The 20,859-nt window shown below is 39.3% G+C and overlaps 1 protein-coding gene across 12 annotated transcripts in view; it reads left to right on the top strand.

Moving 5' to 3' along the window:
• The window catches only part of LOC129861258 (calcium-activated potassium channel subunit alpha-1-like), a 343,498-nt gene that overhangs the window by 162,526 nt on the left and 160,113 nt on the right, over positions 1-20,859 (top strand). For all 12 annotated transcript variants that reach the window (XM_055932559.1, XM_055932515.1, XM_055932524.1 and 9 more), the window contains exons 9-18: positions 2,180-2,271; positions 4,687-4,797; positions 5,338-5,443; positions 10,881-10,963; positions 11,242-11,311; positions 11,505-11,660; positions 11,982-12,091; positions 12,284-12,352; positions 13,467-13,553; positions 13,983-14,059. In XM_055932559.1, coding sequence (XP_055788534.1) covers positions 2,180-2,271; positions 4,687-4,797; positions 5,338-5,443; positions 10,881-10,963; positions 11,242-11,311; positions 11,505-11,660; positions 11,982-12,091; positions 12,284-12,352; positions 13,467-13,553; positions 13,983-14,059 — 961 coding nt within the window. The remainder of the gene's footprint in view (positions 1-2,179; positions 2,272-4,686; positions 4,798-5,337; positions 5,444-10,880; positions 10,964-11,241; positions 11,312-11,504; positions 11,661-11,981; positions 12,092-12,283; positions 12,353-13,466; positions 13,554-13,982; positions 14,060-20,859) is intronic.

The raw sequence follows: 20,859 nt of genomic DNA, 5'->3' as shown, positions 1-20,859 counted from the left end.
TTTAATATGTTAATTTGACTTGATCATTTGTATTTGGGATAACAATGGAAGAAGGCTTAGTTTGTACATTAGTACAGTACTACTACAGTATTTCGGAGGTTCAAGGGTTGCTGAAAGGCGTCTATTATCCTTCATCTCTGGCAATGTACCTGAATATTATCAGAGTGACATTAACAATATGATGCATCACTCTCCTACCCAAGTTTATATACGTTCATGTAAGTTATATTATATAGTTTATATAAATGTATACAATATATAAGTTGTATATACTGTCAAGTCAAATGTAAGTATGCACAAGGCTTCAAATCTATAGGATTGACATAATTCAGGTAATTTTTCAGCAATTTAATGAATTGATGCAATTTGCAGCTATGTTACATTGGGTTGTACTATTCAAATCAACCTGGCATAAGTGTTTGTTGGACAAAACATGGCGCATAAGGTTTTTTTCTTCCTTTTTATTACATTAAACTTTTTCTTTTCAATCACAGCTTGGCATACAGATATAGTCAACTGTAATTTTTTCCTGCTTTTTTCCTAAATAAATATCCGTAAAAGCTGGTTAAGTTAAATATTTCCTGTCATTTTTTTCTTCTTCATTGCTTATCATACTTTTTTTTCTCAAATCTGAATATGATAACCTTTACATAATTTCAGATTGTGTTATAACTTTTACTGTAGTGTAGTAATCTAACTTTGTCTGAGTGTACAAAACACTAAGAACACCTTCCTAATATTGAGTTGCAACCCCTTTTGCCCTTAGAACAGCCTCAATTTGTCGGGGAATGGACTCTACAAGGTGTCCAAAGTGTTCCACAGGGATGCTCAGCCTGGTCTCATAGACTAGATGTAACATAGTAAATGTAAATCCGAGACATATGGTTACGTAAGACAGATGGTTACTTAAGGCAAAAATGAAAGTAGTTTGTGAGTTCGAATCTCATCATGGAACCCCTTAGCATTTTAGCTAATTAGCAACTTTTCAACTACATACTACTTTTGATCTACTTTGCATTCTAGGAAACCCTTCCCTTTAACCTAACCTTAACCGTTTTAGCTAACTACCTAACCTTAACCCAAAACCATAACCCCTAGCCTAGCTAACGTTATCCAGCTACCTAACATTAGCCACCTAGCTAGAATTTGTAACATATCATACGTTTTGGAAATTCATAACATATAATACAAATTGTAATTCATAACATATCATACAAATTGGGTGACGGACATCCACAAATTAAAACATACCATCGAAACGTAACATATCATACTATATGGAATGTTTCAGATTTACATACAGAATAATACGAAAGGCTCTGACATTTACATACATTTAAGTCATTTAGCAGACGCTCTTATCCAGAGCGACTTACAAATTGGTGCATTCACCTTATGACATCCAGTGGAACAGCCACTTTACAATAGTGCATCTAAATCTTTTAGGGGGGGGGGGGGTCAGAAGGATTGCTTTATCCTATCCTAGGTATTCCTTAAAGAGGTGGGGTTTCAGGTGTCTCCGGAAGGTGGTGATTGACTCCGCTGTCCTGGCGTCTGACACCAGGTTGGGATGCTGGCCCATGTTGACTCCAATGCTTCCCACAGTTGTGTCAAGTTGGCTGGATGTCCTTTCGGTGGTGGAACTTTCTTGATACACACGGGAAAATGTTATGTGTAAAAAAAAAAACCCAGCAGCGTTGCAGTTCTTGACACAAACCAGTGGGCCTGGCACATACTACCATACCCCGTTCAAAGGCACTTACATTTTTTGTTTTGCCCATTCACCCTCAGAATGGCACACATACACAATACATGTTATAATTGTCTCAAGGCTTAAAAATCCTTCTTTAACCTGTCTCCTCCCCTTCATCTACACTGATTGAAGTGGATTTAACACATGACATCAATAAGAGATCATAGCTTTCACCTGGATTGACCTGGTCAGTCTGTCATGGAAAAAGCAGGTGTTCCTAATGTTTTGTGCACTCAGTGTGTAACCTACTGTATCCAGAACAATATATTTTTTTTAACATTTTCTATTCAAATATTTTTTCTCTCTTAATTTTTCATTTTTTTTTGTTGATTTTACGGATATCTTTTAAGCAAAAATAGACGCCCTGCTCTCTCTTTTGCGTATCTTTTTTTTAGTATTTTCTTCTGTCTCCTATCTTCTCCTTAGGCCATGTTTGCGAGCTACGTCCCTGAAATCATAGAGTTAATAGGAAACCGCAAGAAATATGGTGGTTCCTATAGTGCGGTTAATGGGAGAAAGTAAGTATTACTGGGAGGCTCTACTGCCTCTGCCGCAGTAGAACCATCCTCTGCATGCCCTTTTCTTTTTTCTGTTCCATGCATGTAGGCCATGTTTGCTCGCTACGTGCCAGAAATTGCTGCTCTCATCCTTAATCGGAAGAAATACGGAGGGAGTTATAACTCAACACGAGGCAGAAAGTAAGTCAAACAAATATACAAAACAAAAATTATTCTAAAAAGTGTGGTTTTGGTGTGACTACTCAAGTCCCCCTCTCCTAAAGAGGGGCACCAGTAATTATCCAGAAATGATTGATATTAATACTTTTATACATTTTGGGGAATAAAGTCATACTGGTGACTGGAGAGCTTGGCCATGAAAGCTTACGCTATTGCTTTGTACCGGTATTTGTGTGCTAGCTGTCATTGCTTCTTATAATGAATACATGTTTTTTTGTGATGTGTCAAATGCATTATTTGCTATATGCTTGAGTGTTTTACTTGCTTATTTACTAGAACACTTACATGTTTGTGTCTGTGTTTCGTGTTTGCCAATCATATGCATCTTGCCACCCACCACAACGTAGTTGTATTTGTTTTTATTATTATCCTTTTTACAGTAAAGTCATGACTGATTGCAGATATAGCTGTGGTACCTTTATAGTATTTCAAAATAAATGTTGAACATTATGTCTTATATCTTGGTGACAGAGATGATGTCATAGAAAATACTGCACAATAGCAAAAGAGTGTCCTAAGAAACTACAAGAAGGGATTACCTACAGTTAAATAATCAGCTATTTTAAATATAATTCTCTTCCAGATAATTTGAAATGCGGTTACCTTTTACATCTGCTTCATCCACACATGATCTTGCATGTACCTCGCATGCTTTTAGTTAGTTATTCTTTTGCCTTTTATATTTTGCCTTTAATTTCCTGTTTTGTCTCTTCTGGATTATGTATTTTTTGTCTAGTACCACCAGTTCATATTATTTTCCAAGCCCTGCTACATTCCTGCCCGTAATCTTCAGTCAGACCTACACCCTAAGGCCCAAACACATAATCAATGCATTTATCACACTGAAATTCAAGTTAAAAACCTGTTTCTTAAGGTACAATAGGATTCTGCCCTAAATCCTGCTTCCACCCTCTGAACAAACGTTGATTTCTTTTGGCTCGCATTTAGAATTTTGTTTTGTTTACTTTTATGTAGAATTGTTGTACTTGGATTTAGTCCAGTCTCTCTAACTTTGTTTTGGCCATTTATTCCCTCTTTCCTTCTGCAGGCTGATGTATCTGTATTTCTGTTTCAAGTGATTCATATCCTTATGTCTCAGTTATACTGTCAATACATTTTAATACCTTTTCATCTACAAATATAAATATAGCATCTCTGTAATATTCAAGTAATAAAAGCCCCAATAATATAAAGTAAATATGATACAATAATTAACAAATGTAATAATAATTATTTCACACGTACAAATTGGAAATTCATTTTTTGCATATCCCACTTCCACAGAGTGGGTTTTCCCTGGAGCAATTAGGGTTAAGTGCCTTGCTCAAGGGCACTTTGACAGATTTTTCACCTAGTCGGCTCAGGGAATTGAACCAATGACCTTTTAGTTACTGGCCCAACACTCCTAACCGCTAGGCTACCTGCCGCCCCTAACTCTAATAAGATATAATATTAAAGAGGTATTTCAAAACAATGTACAGTATGTGAGGTGTCAGTATGTATATATTACTTGTAACATCTACAAAATCAAATCAATTGGTTTGGAAAATGCCCTTCTTAAACCGATCCTGAGTTCATCTCACGATGAAGCGTTATCTCACAATTATCTCACAATCCTGCATGTACTATCCTGTAGCAGGGATACTTCCCTCACGTAGTCGGAAAACTTCCCTCACGTGGAGGATGTCTCTAGCTAAAGTTAAGCTCTTTCCTGGATTGTACAATGTAGTAATCACATCATAATCGCCAACAAAGGAAACCTTTTTAATCTGTTACTGGGAATCCAGAACCTGCTCGGCTCTGTGATCTCTCCTGTCCTTCAGGCACCACATAGGACTAAAGATGCTAAAGAGCTCTTAGGACTGACACCTGTTCACATAAAAATGGACTCCTGTTCATCACAGAACATGTACAAACCAGGGAGAATTATGTATTTTTGGGGCTAGTAAACAGTGGCAGTGTTCATTTTCTACACAGAAACCACATTTTTGAGGTCCTTTTTTTGTTGACTATACTGTGGTGTGGACAATACTTTTTTTGTCAGATCCAACGTATATTTTCATTTTATTTTCAGAATCAAGAAGGAATGTGACACTGACATCTATCAGCAGTTTATCAGCGTCTTTATTTTGGCTGCAGCTTTTAGCAAACCATAGCTTAAATCTTATGACTATTCCTGGATCTTATTTCCTATAGGCACATCGTGGTCTGTGGTCATATAACACTTGAAAGTGTGTCCAACTTCCTTAAAGACTTCCTACACAAGGACAGGGATGATGTCAATGTAGAAATTGTTTTTCTCCATAAGTAAGTGTACCATGTTTTTTCCTTACACTTTACAGGCCAGTTTCCAGGACCCAGATTAAGCCTAGTCCTGGACAAAAACCATACTCAATGGGAAATTGAAAGTGTGTTTAATTCCACGACTATGTTTAATCTGGGTCTGGGAAAATGGCCCCAAAACTCATAACAATACTGAGTGTTTCAGAGAAGGAAAGGTGATAGCAGCTCCCAAAAATGACTCCAACAACCTTTTGGGAACTGCCACCACCGTTCCTTTTTTTGGAATACTCAGACTCTACAATGACTATATCCTAAAAAGCATCCAGATCCATGGAAACCGTTGGTAGCGCTGGGCCTGCCCGGTACACCAGCATACTACTTATAGCAATACATTTCAAATACTACACAATAAATTGCACTTTGATTTGCTAAGGAAAGGAGACCTCACTCAGCCCCCTAACATTAACACATAGATCGCTCTCCTGTCTGTCCCAGTACTAAACCGAATCTTGAGGTGAAGTGGAGGCCTTGGTTAACATTAACAAACTCTACTTTGTGTCCCAGTATTTCCCCTAATCTTGAGCTGGAAGCCTTGTTTAAACGCCACTTCACCCAGGTGGAGTTCTACCAGGGATCTGTTCTCAACCCACATGACCTGGCCAGAGTCAAGGTAACCGGCCTGTTTTAATGAGTATTAACCTGACTTATTTCTTTCAGCTACTAATGGAGAAAAGGGCCTTGACAGTCCAACTCTTCAATAAGTATACCAGGTCCTTGTTGTATTAGAAAATTTGGTCACACTTTACAATATGGTTACCTTTTATAAAGCGGTTACAAGGGTTTTTATATATATATATATATATATATATATATATATATATATATATTCTACCGTCCAAAAGTTTGGGTTCACGTAGAAATGCCTTGTTTTTGAAAGAAAAGCAAATTTTTCGTCCATTAAAATAACATCAATTATTGATCAGAAATACAGTGTAGACATTGTTAATGTTGTAAATGACTATTGTAGCTGGAAACAGCTGATTTTAATGGAATATCTTCATAGGGGTAAAGAGGCCCATTATCAGCAACCATCACTCCTGTGTTCCAATGGCACGTTGTGTTAGTTAATCCAAGTTTATCATTTTAAAAGGCTAGTTGATCATTAGAAAACCCTTTTTCAGTTATGTTAGCACAGCTGAAAACTGTTGTCCTGATTAATAAAGAAGCAATAAAACTGTTCTTCTTTAGACTAGTTGAGTATCTGGAGCATCAGCATTTGTGGGTTCGATTACAGGCTCAAAATGGCCAGAAACAATGAACTTCCTTCTGAAACTCATCAGTCTATTCTCATTCTGAGAAATAAAGGCTATTCCATGCGAGGAATTGCAAAGAAACTGAAGATCTCGGACAATGCTGTGTACTACTCCCTTCACAGAACAGCGCAAACGGGCTCAACCAGAATAGAAAGAGGAGTGGGAGGCCCTGGTGCACAACTAAGCAAGAGGACAAATACATTAGAGTGTCTAGTTTGAGAAACAGATTCCTCACAAGTCCTCAATTGGCAGCTTCATTAAATAGTACCCGCAAAACACCAGTCTCAACGTCAACAGTGAAGAGGCGACTCCGGGATGCTGGCCTTCTAGGCAGTGTTGCAAAGAAAAAGCCATATCTCAGACTGGCCAATAAAAAGAAAAAAGAAAGATGGGCAAAGAACACAGACACTGGATGGAGGAACTCTGCCTAGAAGGTTTGTCAAAAGTTTGGACACACCTACTCGTTCAAGGGTTTTTCTTTATTATTACTATTTTCAACATTGTAGAATAATAGTGAAGACATCAAAACGATGAAATAACACATATAGAATCATGTAGTAACCAAAAAAGTGTTAAACAAATCAAAATATATTTAATATTTGATAGCCACCCTTTTCTTTGATGACAGCTTTGCACACTCTTGGCATTCTCTCAACCAGCTTCACCTGGAATGCTTTTCCAACAGTCTTGAAGAGTTCCCAAATACAGTTAAAGTCGGAAGTTTACATACACTTAGGTTGGAGTCATTAAAACTCGTTTTTCAACCACTCCACACATTTCTTGTTAACAAACTATAGTTTTGGCAAGTCAGTTAGGACATCTACTTTTTCCAACAATTGTTTACAGGCAGATTATTTCACTTATAATTCACTGTATTACAATTCTAGTGGGTCAGAAGTTTACATACGCTAAGTTGACTGTGCCTTTAAACAGCTTGGAAAATTCCTGAAAATTATGTCATGGCATGATTTGAGTCCATTGGTGGTGTACCTGTGGATGTATTTCAATGCCTACCGTCAAACTCAGTGCCTGACATCTTGACATCATGGGAAAATCAAAAGAAATCAGCCAAGATTTCAGAAAAAAATGTGTCGACCTCCACAAGTCTTGGGAGCAATTTCTAAATGCCTGATGGTATCACGTTCATCTGTACAAACAATAGTACGCAAGTATAAACACCATGGGACCATGCAGCCGTCATACCGCTCAGGAAGGAGTCTGTCTCCTAGAGATGAACGTGCTTTGGTGCGTAAAGTGTAAATCAATCCCAGAACAACAGCAAAGGAACTTGTGGAGATGCTGGAGGAAACAGATACAAAAGTATCTATATCCACAGTAAAACAAGTCCTATATGGACATAACCTGAAAGGCTGCTCAGCAAGGAAGAAGCCACTGCTCCAAAACCACCATTTAAAAAGCCAGACTACGGTTTGCAATTGCACATGGGGACAAAGATTGTACTTTTTGGAGAAATGTCTCCTGGTCTGATGAAACAAAAATAGATCTGTTTGACCATAATGACAATCGTTATGTTTGGAGGAAAAAGGGGGATGCTTGCAAGCCGAAGAACACCATCCCAACCGTGAAGCACGGGGGTGGCAGCATCATGTTGTGGTGGTGCTTTGCTGCAGGACGTACTGGTGCACTTCACAAAACAGACAGGTATCATGAGGTAGGAAAATTATGTGGATATATTGACGCAACATCTCAAGACATCAGTCAGGAAGTCAAAGCTTGGTTGCAAATGGGTCTTCCAAATGGACAATGACCCCAAGCATACTTCCAAAGTTGTGGCAAAATGGCTTAAGGGACAACAAAGTCACGGTATTGGAGTAGCCATCACAAAGCCCTGACCTCAATCCTATAGAAAATTTGTGGGCAGAACTAAAAAAGCGTATGCGAGCAAGGAGGCCTACAAACCTGACTCAGTTACAACAGCTCTGTCAGGAGGAATGGGCCAAAATTCACCCAACTTATTGTGGAAAGCTTGTGGAAGGCTACCTGAAACGTTTGACCCAAGTTTTTAAAAAAAATGTAAAGGCAATGCTACCAAATACTAATTGAGTGTATGCAAACTTCTGACCCACTGGGAATGTGATGAAAGAAATAAAAGCTGAAATAAATCATTTTCTCTACTATTATTCTGACATTTCACAATCTTAAAATAAAGTGGTGATCCTAACTGACCTAAGACAGGGAATTTTTTCTTGGATTAAATGTCAGGAATTGTGAAAAACGGAGTTTAAATGTATTTGGTTAAGGTGTATGTAAACTTCAGACTTCAACTCTATGCTGCCCACTTGTTGGCTGCTTTTTCTTCACTCTGCGATCCAACTCATCTCAAATCATCTCAAATGGTCTTCTAGGCACAGTTCCTCTGTTCAGTGTCTGTGTTGTTTTGCCCATCTTAATCTTTTATTTGTATTGGCCAGTCTGAGATATGTCTTTTTCTTGGCAACTCTGCCTAGAAGGCCAGCATCCCGGAGTCACCTATTCACTGTTCAAGTCAAAGTATATTTGTCACGTGCGCCGAATAAAACAGGTGTAGTAGACCTTACAGTGAAATGCTTACTTACAGGCTCTAACCAACAGTGCAAAAAAAAAGGTATTAGGTGAACAATAGGTAAGTAAAGAAATAAAAACAACAGTAAAAAGACAGAGAAAAATAACAGTAGCGAGGATATATACAGGCACCGGTTAGTCAGGCTGTTTGAGGTAGTATGTACATGTAAATATGGTTAAAGTGACTGCATATATGAAAAACAGAGTAGTAAGTAGCGTAAATGAGGGGTTGGTGGGTGGCGGGACACAATGCAGATAGCCCAGTTAGCCAATGTGCGGGGGAGCACTGGTTGGTCAGGCCAATTGAGGTAGTATGTACATAAATGTATAGTTAAAGTGACTATGCATATATGAGAAACAGTGAGTAGTAGCAGCGTAAAAGATGGGTTGGGGTGGGGCACACAATGCAAATAGTCCGGGTAGCCATTTGATTACCTGTTCAGGAGTCTTATGGCTTGGGGGTAAAAACTTTTGAGAAGCCTTTTTGTCCTAGAGTTGGCACTCCGGTACCGCTTGCCATGCGGTAGTAGAGAAAACAGTCTATGACTGGGGTGGCTGGGGTCTTTGACAATTTTTAGGGCCTTCCTCTGACACCACCTGGTGTAGAGGTCCTGGATGACAGGCAGCTTAGCCCCAGTGATGTACTTGGCCGTACGCACTACCCTCTCTAGTGCCTTGCGGTCGGAGGCCGAGCAATTGCCGTAGCAGGCAGTGATGCAACCAGTCAGGATGCTCTCAATGTTGCATCTGTAGAACCATTTGAGGATCTCAGGAACCATGCCAAATCTTTTTAATTTCCTGATGGGGAATAGGCTTTGTCGTACCCTCTTCACGCCCGTCTTGGTGTGTTTGGACCATTCTAGTTTATTGGTGATGTGGACACCAAGGAACTTGAAGCTCTCAACCTTCTCCACTACAGCCCCGTCGATGAGAATGGGGGCATGCTCTGTCCTCCTTTTCCTGTAGTCCACAATCATCTCCTCAGTCTTGCTTACTTAGGTTGTTATTTTGTCACCACCTGGACAGGTCTCTGACCTCCTCCCTATCGGCTGTTGACGTTGAGACTGGTGTTTTGCGGGTACTATTTAATGAAGCTGCCATTTGAGGACTTGTGAGGCATCTGTTTCTCAAACTAGACACTCCAATGTACTTGTCCTCTTGCTCAGTTGTGCACCGGGGCCTCCCACTCCTCTTTCTATTCTGGTTAGAGCCAGTTTGCACTGTTCTGTGAAGGGAGTAGTACACAGCATTGTACAAGATCTTCAGTTTCTTGGCAATTTCTCACATGGAATAGCCTTCATTTCTCAGAACAAGAATAGACTGACGAGTTTCAGAAGAAAGTTCTTTGTTTCGGGCCATTTTGAGCCTGTAATCGAATCCAGAAATGCTGATGCTCCAGATACTCAACTAGTCTAAAGAAGAACAGTTTTATTGCTTCTTTAATCAGGACAACAGTTTTCAGCTGTGCTAACATTGGCTGTGCCTGAAATCTGTGCTGCATTCTAAAACTGCATAATATGTACAAATCTTACTACATTAGAAGGTCTGTTTTTAGTAAAATCTAATGCAGTAAGCAACAAATATCAACATAGTAGGCTCATCCATACTGAGAATGCATAATGTAATGCACAATTGTGTTGATTACCGCCATTCGCTCATTTTGGGTACAGCGTGAAACCATATCTGATTATCAGCTGTTGTCAAACACACGTGGATCTCGAAAGACTAATCTCTTCCTCAATAGTGTGCAGTGAATTTTACTAGATGAAAAGCCAACATGAGTATGACATCCTGGCATTTAAAGCATACAATATTTTGGGAATTTCACATAGTATAACATTTTATATTTTCGTAAACCCAAAATGCCAACTATTTAGTATGGGTATTCGGACACGGCTATTGATAGCTATAAAGGGTAAATAAGAGAGCAAAAGACTTTGTCTGAAGTTAGAAATGAATGCACTGTGACGTACAGTGCTGTTCATAGCTCTGAGTGAATGCAGTTATGATTTCTGGTGTCTCTACAGATGGAGCACCTGGGTGGTTGGCATCGGTCTAATGTCCTGAGTCTATCTGCCTCCCAAATGCCACCCTATTCCCCTACGTACAGTAGTGAACGCCTTTTGACCAGTGTCAAATGTAGTGCACTATGTAGGGAATAGGTGCCTTTTGGGACACAGCCTCTGTCTGTATAGAGTCAGGTCTTATGTTTCTGTCATCTCCCGCCCTCAGATAGAGTCAGCAGACGCCTGTTTGATCCTAGCTAATAAATACTGTGCAGATCCTGATGCTGAGGATGCCTCCAACATCATGAGGTACAGAGCCAACTTAACCAAGCTGTGTTGTATGACTGTATATTGGAAATATGGAAATGTATTCTGATATACAAAAGTTATTCAATTTTCTATCACCTTGATAAATTACGCAAGTACAGTATGCTTGAGCGCACGTGAAAATGTATTCTGGAGAAGTGCATTGATAATACATACCAATGTCTAACCTCAAGTTCCCTAAGCAAGAAACCTGTGTTACTACTACTGTGTCCTAGATTTGTTAGATGGGTCTTATGTTGTTTCTTGTAACAATATTCCAGGGTGATATCCATCAAGAACTACCACCCAAAGATCAGAATCATTACCCAGATGTTGCAGTACCACAACAAGGTGTGTACAGTACAAACCCTTCAGAGTGCTACTTATTACACTGTGTCATTGAACTCCAGCGGAGGCAGGCCAACACGACTTCTCTACTGATGCTCTTCCTGCACCTCCCTTGTATAGAAGGGTTGCAAAATTCAGGAAATGTAGGAGAATTTTATAACCCCAATCTCGCTCCATCTTTCCCGTGTGTCCCCAGGCCCACCTTTTGAACATTCCCAGTTGGAACTGGAAGGAGGGTGACGATGCCATTTGCCTTGCTGAGCTGAAGCTGGGCTTCATAGCACAGAGCTGTCTGGCTCAGGGCCTGTCCACCATGCTGGCCAACCTCTTCTCCATGAGATCCTTTATCAAGGTACTCGTTAGGGAGAGCCAAAGAGACTGTAATCGTTAGGTCGTCCGTTTAAATCCGTCTTGAAGGACCAGGAAGAGCCAGAGATATTGAACTAACTATTCTACTTTTCCACAGCCTTTGGTACAGTAATGTTCACACTTTGTCTGACTGTATTTGCAATTTCAAAATACTTGTCTTATATTTAAGTTTACACCATAGATTTAAATACTCTTAAAGTTTTATTTGCTTTATGGTCACTTTGTTAACTTTTGTGCGAGTGAAATATGTTTATGATAACATACTGTACCTTTGCAAGCCATGTTTTATCTGTTATTGTTTCAGATTGAAGAGGACACGTGGCAGAAGTATTACCTGGAAGGAGTAGCCAATGAAATGTACACTGAGTACCTGTCTAGTGCCTTTGTGGGCTTATCCTTCCCGACCATTTGTGAGTAAGTATGACCCTCTTTTCTGAAGTACCCTACTATATCAAGTATATTTTCTCTCCCCCTCTATCTTTTTCTTTTTTCTCTATCTCTATCCCTCTCTCTCCTTTTCTTTCTCTACGTCTGTCTGTCTTTCTCTCTGCTACTCATCCTTTTGATTGTGTATAAATATTTCTGATTTTGAATGCTCCTCTCTAGGCTCTGCTATGTGAAGCTGAAGCTGCTACTGATTGCTATCGAGTACAAGTCTGATATAAGGGAAAGCAGGTAAAGTTCACTCCTACTTGTGTGTTGTACATTGCCAATTGTACAATGTGATGTTTGTCAGAAATTGTATTGTAAAAATCATGTTGAACCAAGTCGTATGCAGCACAATACAGGTTGTCCATTTGCCAGATCTTTACATGCAAACCTCAATATCCAGACTGCCATGACAATACAGCTGTCCAGACTGTGATCTATTGTAATGGATTTCAACTTCAACTTAATACACAGTACTCATCACTAATTGGCATTTTTGACACACTTTATGGTTTACAGATAGTTGACAAAGTTTGACAAAGAAAGTGGTATGCCCCCGACATCCATATTCTTTATTTTTACCTTCAATACTTTCAAACACACCCACAGTCATCCATGTCACATTTGTTATTAAGATTTGTATTCATATTTATAGTTTGATGTTTCCACCATCCAATTTCAGATTACTGTTTGATGTGTATGCAGGTGTGCAATTATGCAATTAACTCTTCTTTTATTACAGCATGGCTGGTGTGTTTGGCCTAATTACTGTCACAGTCTCAATGGAAAAAAAACATCAATGACTACTTTCCATCTAAAATCATTAAAGACTGAAAACATTGCCATCTACCATCTTAACCTAATTACTGAGGATTGATGTGGCGTGTATGTTCCTCTTAAAGAGCCAGTGCTTGTTTACTGCACCATCAGGTTTATACAAATAGCCTGATCGCCCCAAATCTGTTTGTGCTGTTTGTACACAAACAGTTCTGGGGTGATCTGGCTAGTTAGTATACAAGCATCTTCCCAGCTGACAAAGCTGGTTGAAATGGTGTCATTACAACCCGTTTTGGCCACTGGTTTAGCTCTGAGGATGCTCATATTGTCCCTTCCATTCTCTATAGGTGGAGGTTCTCTAATCATTACTTGTCACTGTTTAATTATCATTGGGTGATGGCAGCCATTTTATAATACCAGTTTTTAGCTTGATTCCCAGGAACTACAGTACCTCACCAAACCGTGTTTGTCCGAAAGGCGTACCATGTGTACCATTCCTTGTGATTAGTGCATTAGGATGTTAAATGTAACAGAAAGATTCTCCTCATTGACGACCATGTATATTTGTTTGTATTGACAACAGCACCCTCATCAACCCTGGGAACCATGTGAAGATGCAGGAAGGAACCCTGGGGTTCTTTATCGCCAGCGATGCCAAAGAAGTAAAGAGGTATGTAAATGTTTTGAGTTTCAAGTTTTAATGTCACATGCACAAGTACAGTGAAATGCCTTTCTTGCAAGCTCTAAACCCAGCAATGCAGTAATCAATAACAGTGTAATACTAAAAATAACAAGGTAGAACAAAAACACATGAGATATAAAAATAAGAAATAAGAAGAACACAATGAAGTAAGTAAGTATACTATATACAGGGTCAGTTCCAGTACCATATTTCCAATGTGCAGGGATAGTGGAGTGATAGAGGTAAATATGTACAGGGATAAGGTGACTAGGCATCAGGATAAAATGTACTGCAAATGTAGGAAAATTTACCTAATTGCCTCTGTTAGAAGAGACAGAAAGCCCCCAAATACAGTTTGACATCAAACTAGTCTTACTGATGATTTAATACTGAAATATGTTTGTGCTGTTTTCTTAGGGCACTTTTTTACTGCAAAGCTTGTCACGATGACATCACAGATCCCAAAAGGATAAAGAAATGTGGATGCAAACGATGTAAGTATTTATTTACTGTTCTTTAATTAATAACAATATTTATTGAGCTTTGTCTTTAATGCACATACATATTTTAATATGCGTATGTCGATACTGTATAAAACTGTGCCTTACGCCTCGATCACACCTACTTTGTTATTGTGCAAAATGGTACGCGGCATCACCTGGATATGTGTGCAACAAAAGTTCAACATTCAATCTCTGATACCGTTTCTGTTAAGCCGTCTACGCATACAGTTTGACGCATACGTTCGATAAATCCAACGTATGCTCCATACAGAACGCACTGCAACTGCCTCTGCGATGCAATGCTGCAAGGCAAATGCATCGTTGCGTTGGAAATGAATGTACTTCTCGTGTACCAAAATGCAATGACGCTGTCGGTGTGATTGAGGTGTTAGTATGTTTTTTAAATAAAATATATTTGAACAATGTGTATACTGTACATGTATTATACTGTACTGTATGTTCTACTATACACATTTCTATAATTTTTTAGATATTATTAATGTAGAATAACTACCAAAGTTGTTGAATAAACACCTCTTCAGATGCCCGTTGACGGGTATTTGTTTAGAGGTTTGAGCAGAGCCCAACATTAGCATAAACAGCGCCACTACATTGTCTGTGTCACATGTGACACCCTGTTCCCTTTATAGTGCACTACTTTTGACCAGGGCCCATAGAACTATGGTCAAAAGTAATGCCTTATATTGGGAATAGGATGCCATTTGGAACATAGCCATTGTCTTTACACGATCTACATAGCCATTTGTCTAAACCAGTTATGTCCTTTATTAATAATCCACAGGATAAAACCCTGTAACCTCTGCCTCAGGAAAGACTATATGATTACTTTAAACAACCATCGAGTGCAGAAATAACTGTGTACAGAAAATAAATCACCATCTATGTTCTTAGGTTGACTCCCAAATTACATCTTATTCCCTATATAGTGCACTACTTTTGACCAGATCTCACAGGGCCCTGGTCATAAGTAGTGGACACAATAAGGGATAGGTGGCCATTTGGGTCGCATATTTATTCATATTTAATGTAGCACTCAATAAAGAGAATGAGGATATAGAAACATATAGCCTGGTCCCAGATCTGTCATGTTTGGCATTGCAATGACTATAGAAGTTGGCAAAACAGTGCGAACAGATCTGGGACCAGTCATGGCAACAACAAAAACAGTGTGATCTGTCTTAAATCTGTTTTTATTTTCTCCTTTCAAGATTTCAAACAGGCTTCTTCTATATTGTGCCTAGTCTAAAGAGGCTTGTCTCATATAACTTTGATGACCATATATACTGACGCTAATGTTTGATGTATTCTCTTTCTGCTGCCTTGGAACATGAAACAATGTTTTAACTGTTCACGTATAGTGCTTTATTGTGAGTAATATAGGTGCCCTACCCCTACCCTCCGTAGTACAGCCTGCTACCCTTGAGTTCGATCTTTTTGTTATTGTTGAGTGTACTGCACATGTTGCATGTGGCGATGGTGGACACTTCTGCCTGCATCCTTCACATTCACTCACATCTCATTTGCACGCTACACGCTCAGGTCAAGGAGAACACAAAAAACGTGATGATTGGTCGATATGTCGATATATACATTAGGGTAAATACCCGTCAACCTTAAGTATTTGATGAAGCCAAATATACAATGTAGCCTTAAACGGGTCCAATTACATAACAATTATTTTTCCTGTGGTACACGAGAGAAAAAAAGGGTGCTAGTTAGTACCAATTATATATATTTTGTCCCTGTAAAGAACCCTTTTTTGGCCTTTTTACATCAGTTCTTCAAATAACTCTTGGTATAACCATGTGTATAGTTCTTAATTACGTTGACAGAACCAGAGGGTTCTTCATTACACTGTAACAACCAGAGGGTTCTTCATTACACTGTTCAACATTTTCTGGCTACTGGTTGCAGTGAAAATTCGGTAAATATTCAAAAAGTTTTATTACTGTATTTTTAGAGCTTGATTAAGGTATTATTGCTGTAAGGGACAGTTTGCTGCTTCATTCTGATTACTTTGGAGTGAACCAAAGATGGCGCTGAAGAACATGGCTGACGTTTTACATTCTCCCAACCAATTGTGCTGTTTTGTTAGTTTTTTTGCGATTTGTGTAACTTATTTTTTTTAACTTATTGTGGACATAATGTTGCTGCTACCGTCTCTTATGACCGAAAATAACTTCTGGGCATGAGAACAGCGATTACTCACCGCAGACTGGAAGAAACTTTTTCCTTTAACGAGTCCGACGAGAAGGATATCTTGCTTTCACTGGAACAGGCCCAGATCCTCGCCTCCTTCTGAGAGTCCGTAGCTGAGTGAATAAACTCCCACTGTTATCCGTTCTTCTTGCTAATGTGCAATCATTGGAAAATAAAATTGATGACCTACGATTAAGATTATCCTACCAACGGGACATCAAAAACTGTAACATCTTATGTTTTACGAGATGTGGCTGGAAGACGATACGGATAATATGGAGCTAGCGGGATTTTCCATGCACCGGCAGAACAGAGACGCTACCTCTGGTAAGACGAGGGGTGGGGGTGTGTGTCTATTTGTCAATAACAGCTGGTGCGCGATGTCTAATATTAAAGAAGTCTTAAAGAAGTACCTTATGATAAGCTGTAGACCACACTATCTACCAATAGAGTTCTCTAATATATTATTCGTAGCCATCTATTTACCACCACAGAACAAAGCTGGCACTAAGACCGCTCTCAACCAACTCTATAAGGCCATAAGCAAAGAAGAAAATGCTCACCCAGAAGCAGCGCTACTAGTGGCCGGGGACTTTAATGCAGGCAAACTTAAATCAGTTGGCCAAATTTTTACCAGCATGTCACATGTGCAACCAGAGGGGAAAAAAATCATAGACCACCTTTACTCCACACACAGAGACACATACAAAGCTCTCCCCCGCCCTCCATTTGGCAAATCTTACCATAATTCCATCCTCCTGATTCCTGCTTACAAGCAACATCTAAAGCGGGAAGTACCAGTGACTCGCTCAATACGGAAGTGGTCAGATGACGCGGACGCTACACTACAGGACTGTTTTGCTAGCACAGACTGGAATATGTTCCGGGATTCATCCAATGGCATTGAGGAGTACACCACCTCAGTCATCGGCTTCATCAATAAGTGCATTGACGACGTTGTTCCCACAGTGACTTTACGTACATATCCGAACCAGAAGCCATGGATTACAGGCAACATCCGCATTGAGCTAAAGGCTGGAGCTGCCGCTTTCAAGGAGTGGGAGACTAATCCAGACGCTTATAAGGAATCCCGCTATGCCCTCAGACGAACCACCAAACAAGCAAAGCGTCAATACAGGATTAAGATTGAATGCTACTACACCTGCTCTGACGCTCGTCGAATGTGGCAGGGCTTGACAACTATTACGGATCACAAAGGGAAACCCATATGCGAGCTGCCCAGTGACGCGAGCCTACCAGACGACCTAAATGCCTTTTATGCTCGGTTTGAGGCAAGCAACACTGAAAGCACCAGCTGTTCTGGACGACTGTGTGATAACGCTCTCGGTAGCCGATGTGAACAAAACCTTTAAACAGGTCAACATTCACAAAGCCTCTGGGCCAGACGGATTACCAGGACTTGTACTCAATGCATGCGCAGACCAACTATCAAGTGTCTTCACTGACATTTTCAACCTCTCCCTGAACGAGTCTGTAATACCTACATGTTTCAAGCAGAACACTATAGTCCCTGTGCCCAAGGAAACGAAGGTAACCTGCCTAAATGATTACGGCCCCATGCCATTCACATCGGTTGCCATGAAGTGCTTTGAAAGGCTGGTCATGGCTCACATCAACAGCATCTTCCTGGAAACCCTAGACCCACTCCAATTTGCTGACGTAATCTCAATCGTACTCCACAGTGCCCTTTCTCACCTGGACAAAACAAACACCTATGTGAGAATGCTGTTCATTGCGGCAGGTAGCCTAGTGGTTAGAGCGTTGGACTAGTAACCGAAAGGTTGCAAGATCGAATCCCCGAGCTGACAAGGTAAAAATCTGTCGTCCTGCCCCTGAAAAAGGCAGTTAACCCATTGTTATTAGGCCTAAATCTCAGCTTTGTTAAATATACAATCGAAGAAAAACTATTATATTTATCATAGTGATTCAGGTGTGACATTAAAACAGAATAATATGCCCCACCAACATTAGACAGCTATACAGAAAACCCTCAAATTGCTGAAATACTGTAAGTAAATTAAATCAATGATGAGTGCAGAGATGTATTATAGGTAATGAATATGTATGGCAATGCTACAGACTTTGTGGTGCAGCAGAAAGCTCAGTGTACTTAAAATCCAGAGTTTGTCTGTTCAACGATCAGTTAGGGTCATACTTTAGCTGAACAGCAATAACACATGAAATTGCATGTGATAACTAATGTGAAGTGTTCCAAAAACAAAACATTTCAGGTGAAATGTCACAAAAACATGTTTTCACATATTCACATGTGGAATGTCACAAGTGAATTGTTCCCAAAAACATATTTTCACATGTTAAATGTCACGTGACGTGTTCCAAAAACACAGTTTTTCACGTTTTCACATGAAAATGTAATTTAAAGAGTTCTGAAAACACAAAAATGATCATTTTTGAATTGACCTCAACATTCGTTAGCACACTTTGGACGCAACCATAATCGTGCGATTATCTGACCAACGAACACCAACGAAAAAGTAGCAGTGCTTAGGGACACTTGACATTAAGGCCTAGATTCAATCAGATCAAGCATATTGGTGATCCAGGCTGTATCACAACCGGCCGTGATTGGGAGTCCCATAGGGCGGCGCACAATTGGCATCCAGGTTTGGTAGGCCGTCATTGTAAGTAAGAATTTGTTCTTAATGTTTTTAATTGACTTGCCTAGTTAAATAAAGGTAAAATAAATATGGAGGTGTTGGAGTTGTAACTCATTAGACCTGTCAAATCCGTGAGCGGCTGCTCATGTGGTCATTGTCACAAAGCCACAACCATCCTAATCACGTTAGAATTTCATAATGAGAAAGTGTAGGCTATATAGAAATAATGAAACTAAAATAAAAAATAAAAAATCTATCAGCCTAATTGAGCTGTAGATTACATAGCACAGTCCGGTGTTCCAAACTGCTCTGTGCAGCCAATTGCAATGTCCTCTTTAGGTATAAGGCAGGGAACTGCTTGGGGATTTGACAGCTCTAATGCAGTTCCACCTCCGACACTGCCAAAACAACCACTATGCAGGTGTCCATTAGTGCAGATCTTATAGAATCTAGCCCTGTGTGCATAAATGCTCTTGGCACTTGAACTTGCAACCTTTTTGTCGGGAGTGCATTAATGTCTCTGGAGGCACACCAGATGGTTATTTGTTAACATGAACATATCTCCACACACTTCAAATATGAAAGTATGTATGGTTACAGTACAATGTTGTTCCCTGGTGTACAAAAAGGGTACATGTGCAGAGAATCTAGTACAATGGTACATTTTTCTAACCAATATATTCAATATGGTACTGCATTAGTAACCATGTGGGAGGTGGGAATTTACCAATTGTGAAGTCAGAAATACCAGTTGGATGCATTCAGGTGCTTTAAAGTCATCGGGAAACAGCAATTGGCTAATGGCCAGCATTTGACCACTCCCCCAAATATGCTATTGAGCCCCAACCAGTACTTTTCCACCACACAGTGATGTGTAAAAAATTACAAAATACAATTACAAACTTCCATAAAGATCAATGTATCAAAAATATTCTACAAAATACTTTTATTTTTATTTTGAAATGTATTTTATTGAAATACATGAAGTTTGTATTTTAGAATACAAAAATACATTTACAAGTAGATGGGGTGTACAGCAACAGCATTCTGAGTACCGGTTACAGAAAATTTAATTGATATGATATGTTGTTGTTTATCTACCTTAGTTAAATGACTGACTGTAAGTCAGAGAGTGTCTGCTAAATGACAAAATGTAAATGTATGTGAAAATGAACCAAAATGAACTGCAAAGCACACTGGGTATTATTATTATTATTATTGGCCTTATTTTGGGGTAATGTCTAGATGGGATACAGTTTAACCTAATTATCCTAACCTGCTACGTTAATTAAATTAACCTGATGCGTAAACTTTCCAAAACCTGCTCCGAAAAGTCAATTTTGACAAAAGCTGTATCCCTTCTCGACCGAACGTTCTTTTGTAGCAGGGCTCATTAGAATAATACTCAGCATGCTTTGCAATTGTACATGTTTACATACACATTTATATTTAGTACATGTAGCAGAAGGTCTTATCCCACCATAGTGCCATCAGAATTCTGATACCAATGCAGGGTGAAAGGTGGCCACAAAATGGTGAACCACTATAAAAAAATAAATGGTATAGAAAAGTATTTTATATTTTCAAAATACAAATTACAGCACTCAAAAGTATGTTGTTACAAAATACATTGGAGTATAGTTCAGCCCAGTGTAATACAAAATACTCAGAAGTAATTGAAATACATACTTCAAATACATGTAACAGAAATACTGTACATCTCTGCCCCACCTATATTTTAAAGTGTAATAATGATTGTACCTTATATTCAAAATATAAACTGTACCATGTGAGTTTATATGTGTACCTTTGACCCTTTTGTACGCCAAGGAACAACACTGTACCTTAACCATACCCTTGTTTTTTGAGTGTGTTAGTATATGTAGGTCGTCATCGTAAATAAGAATTTGTTCTTAACTGACTTGCCTAGTT

This window comes from Salvelinus fontinalis, chromosome 1 (assembly GCF_029448725.1).
Source record: "Salvelinus fontinalis isolate EN_2023a chromosome 1, ASM2944872v1, whole genome shotgun sequence".
Taxonomy (NCBI): Eukaryota; Metazoa; Chordata; class Actinopteri; order Salmoniformes; family Salmonidae; genus Salvelinus; species Salvelinus fontinalis.
The sequence above is the reverse complement of the archived record's forward strand: the minus strand, read 5'-3'. Positions and strand labels throughout refer to the sequence as shown.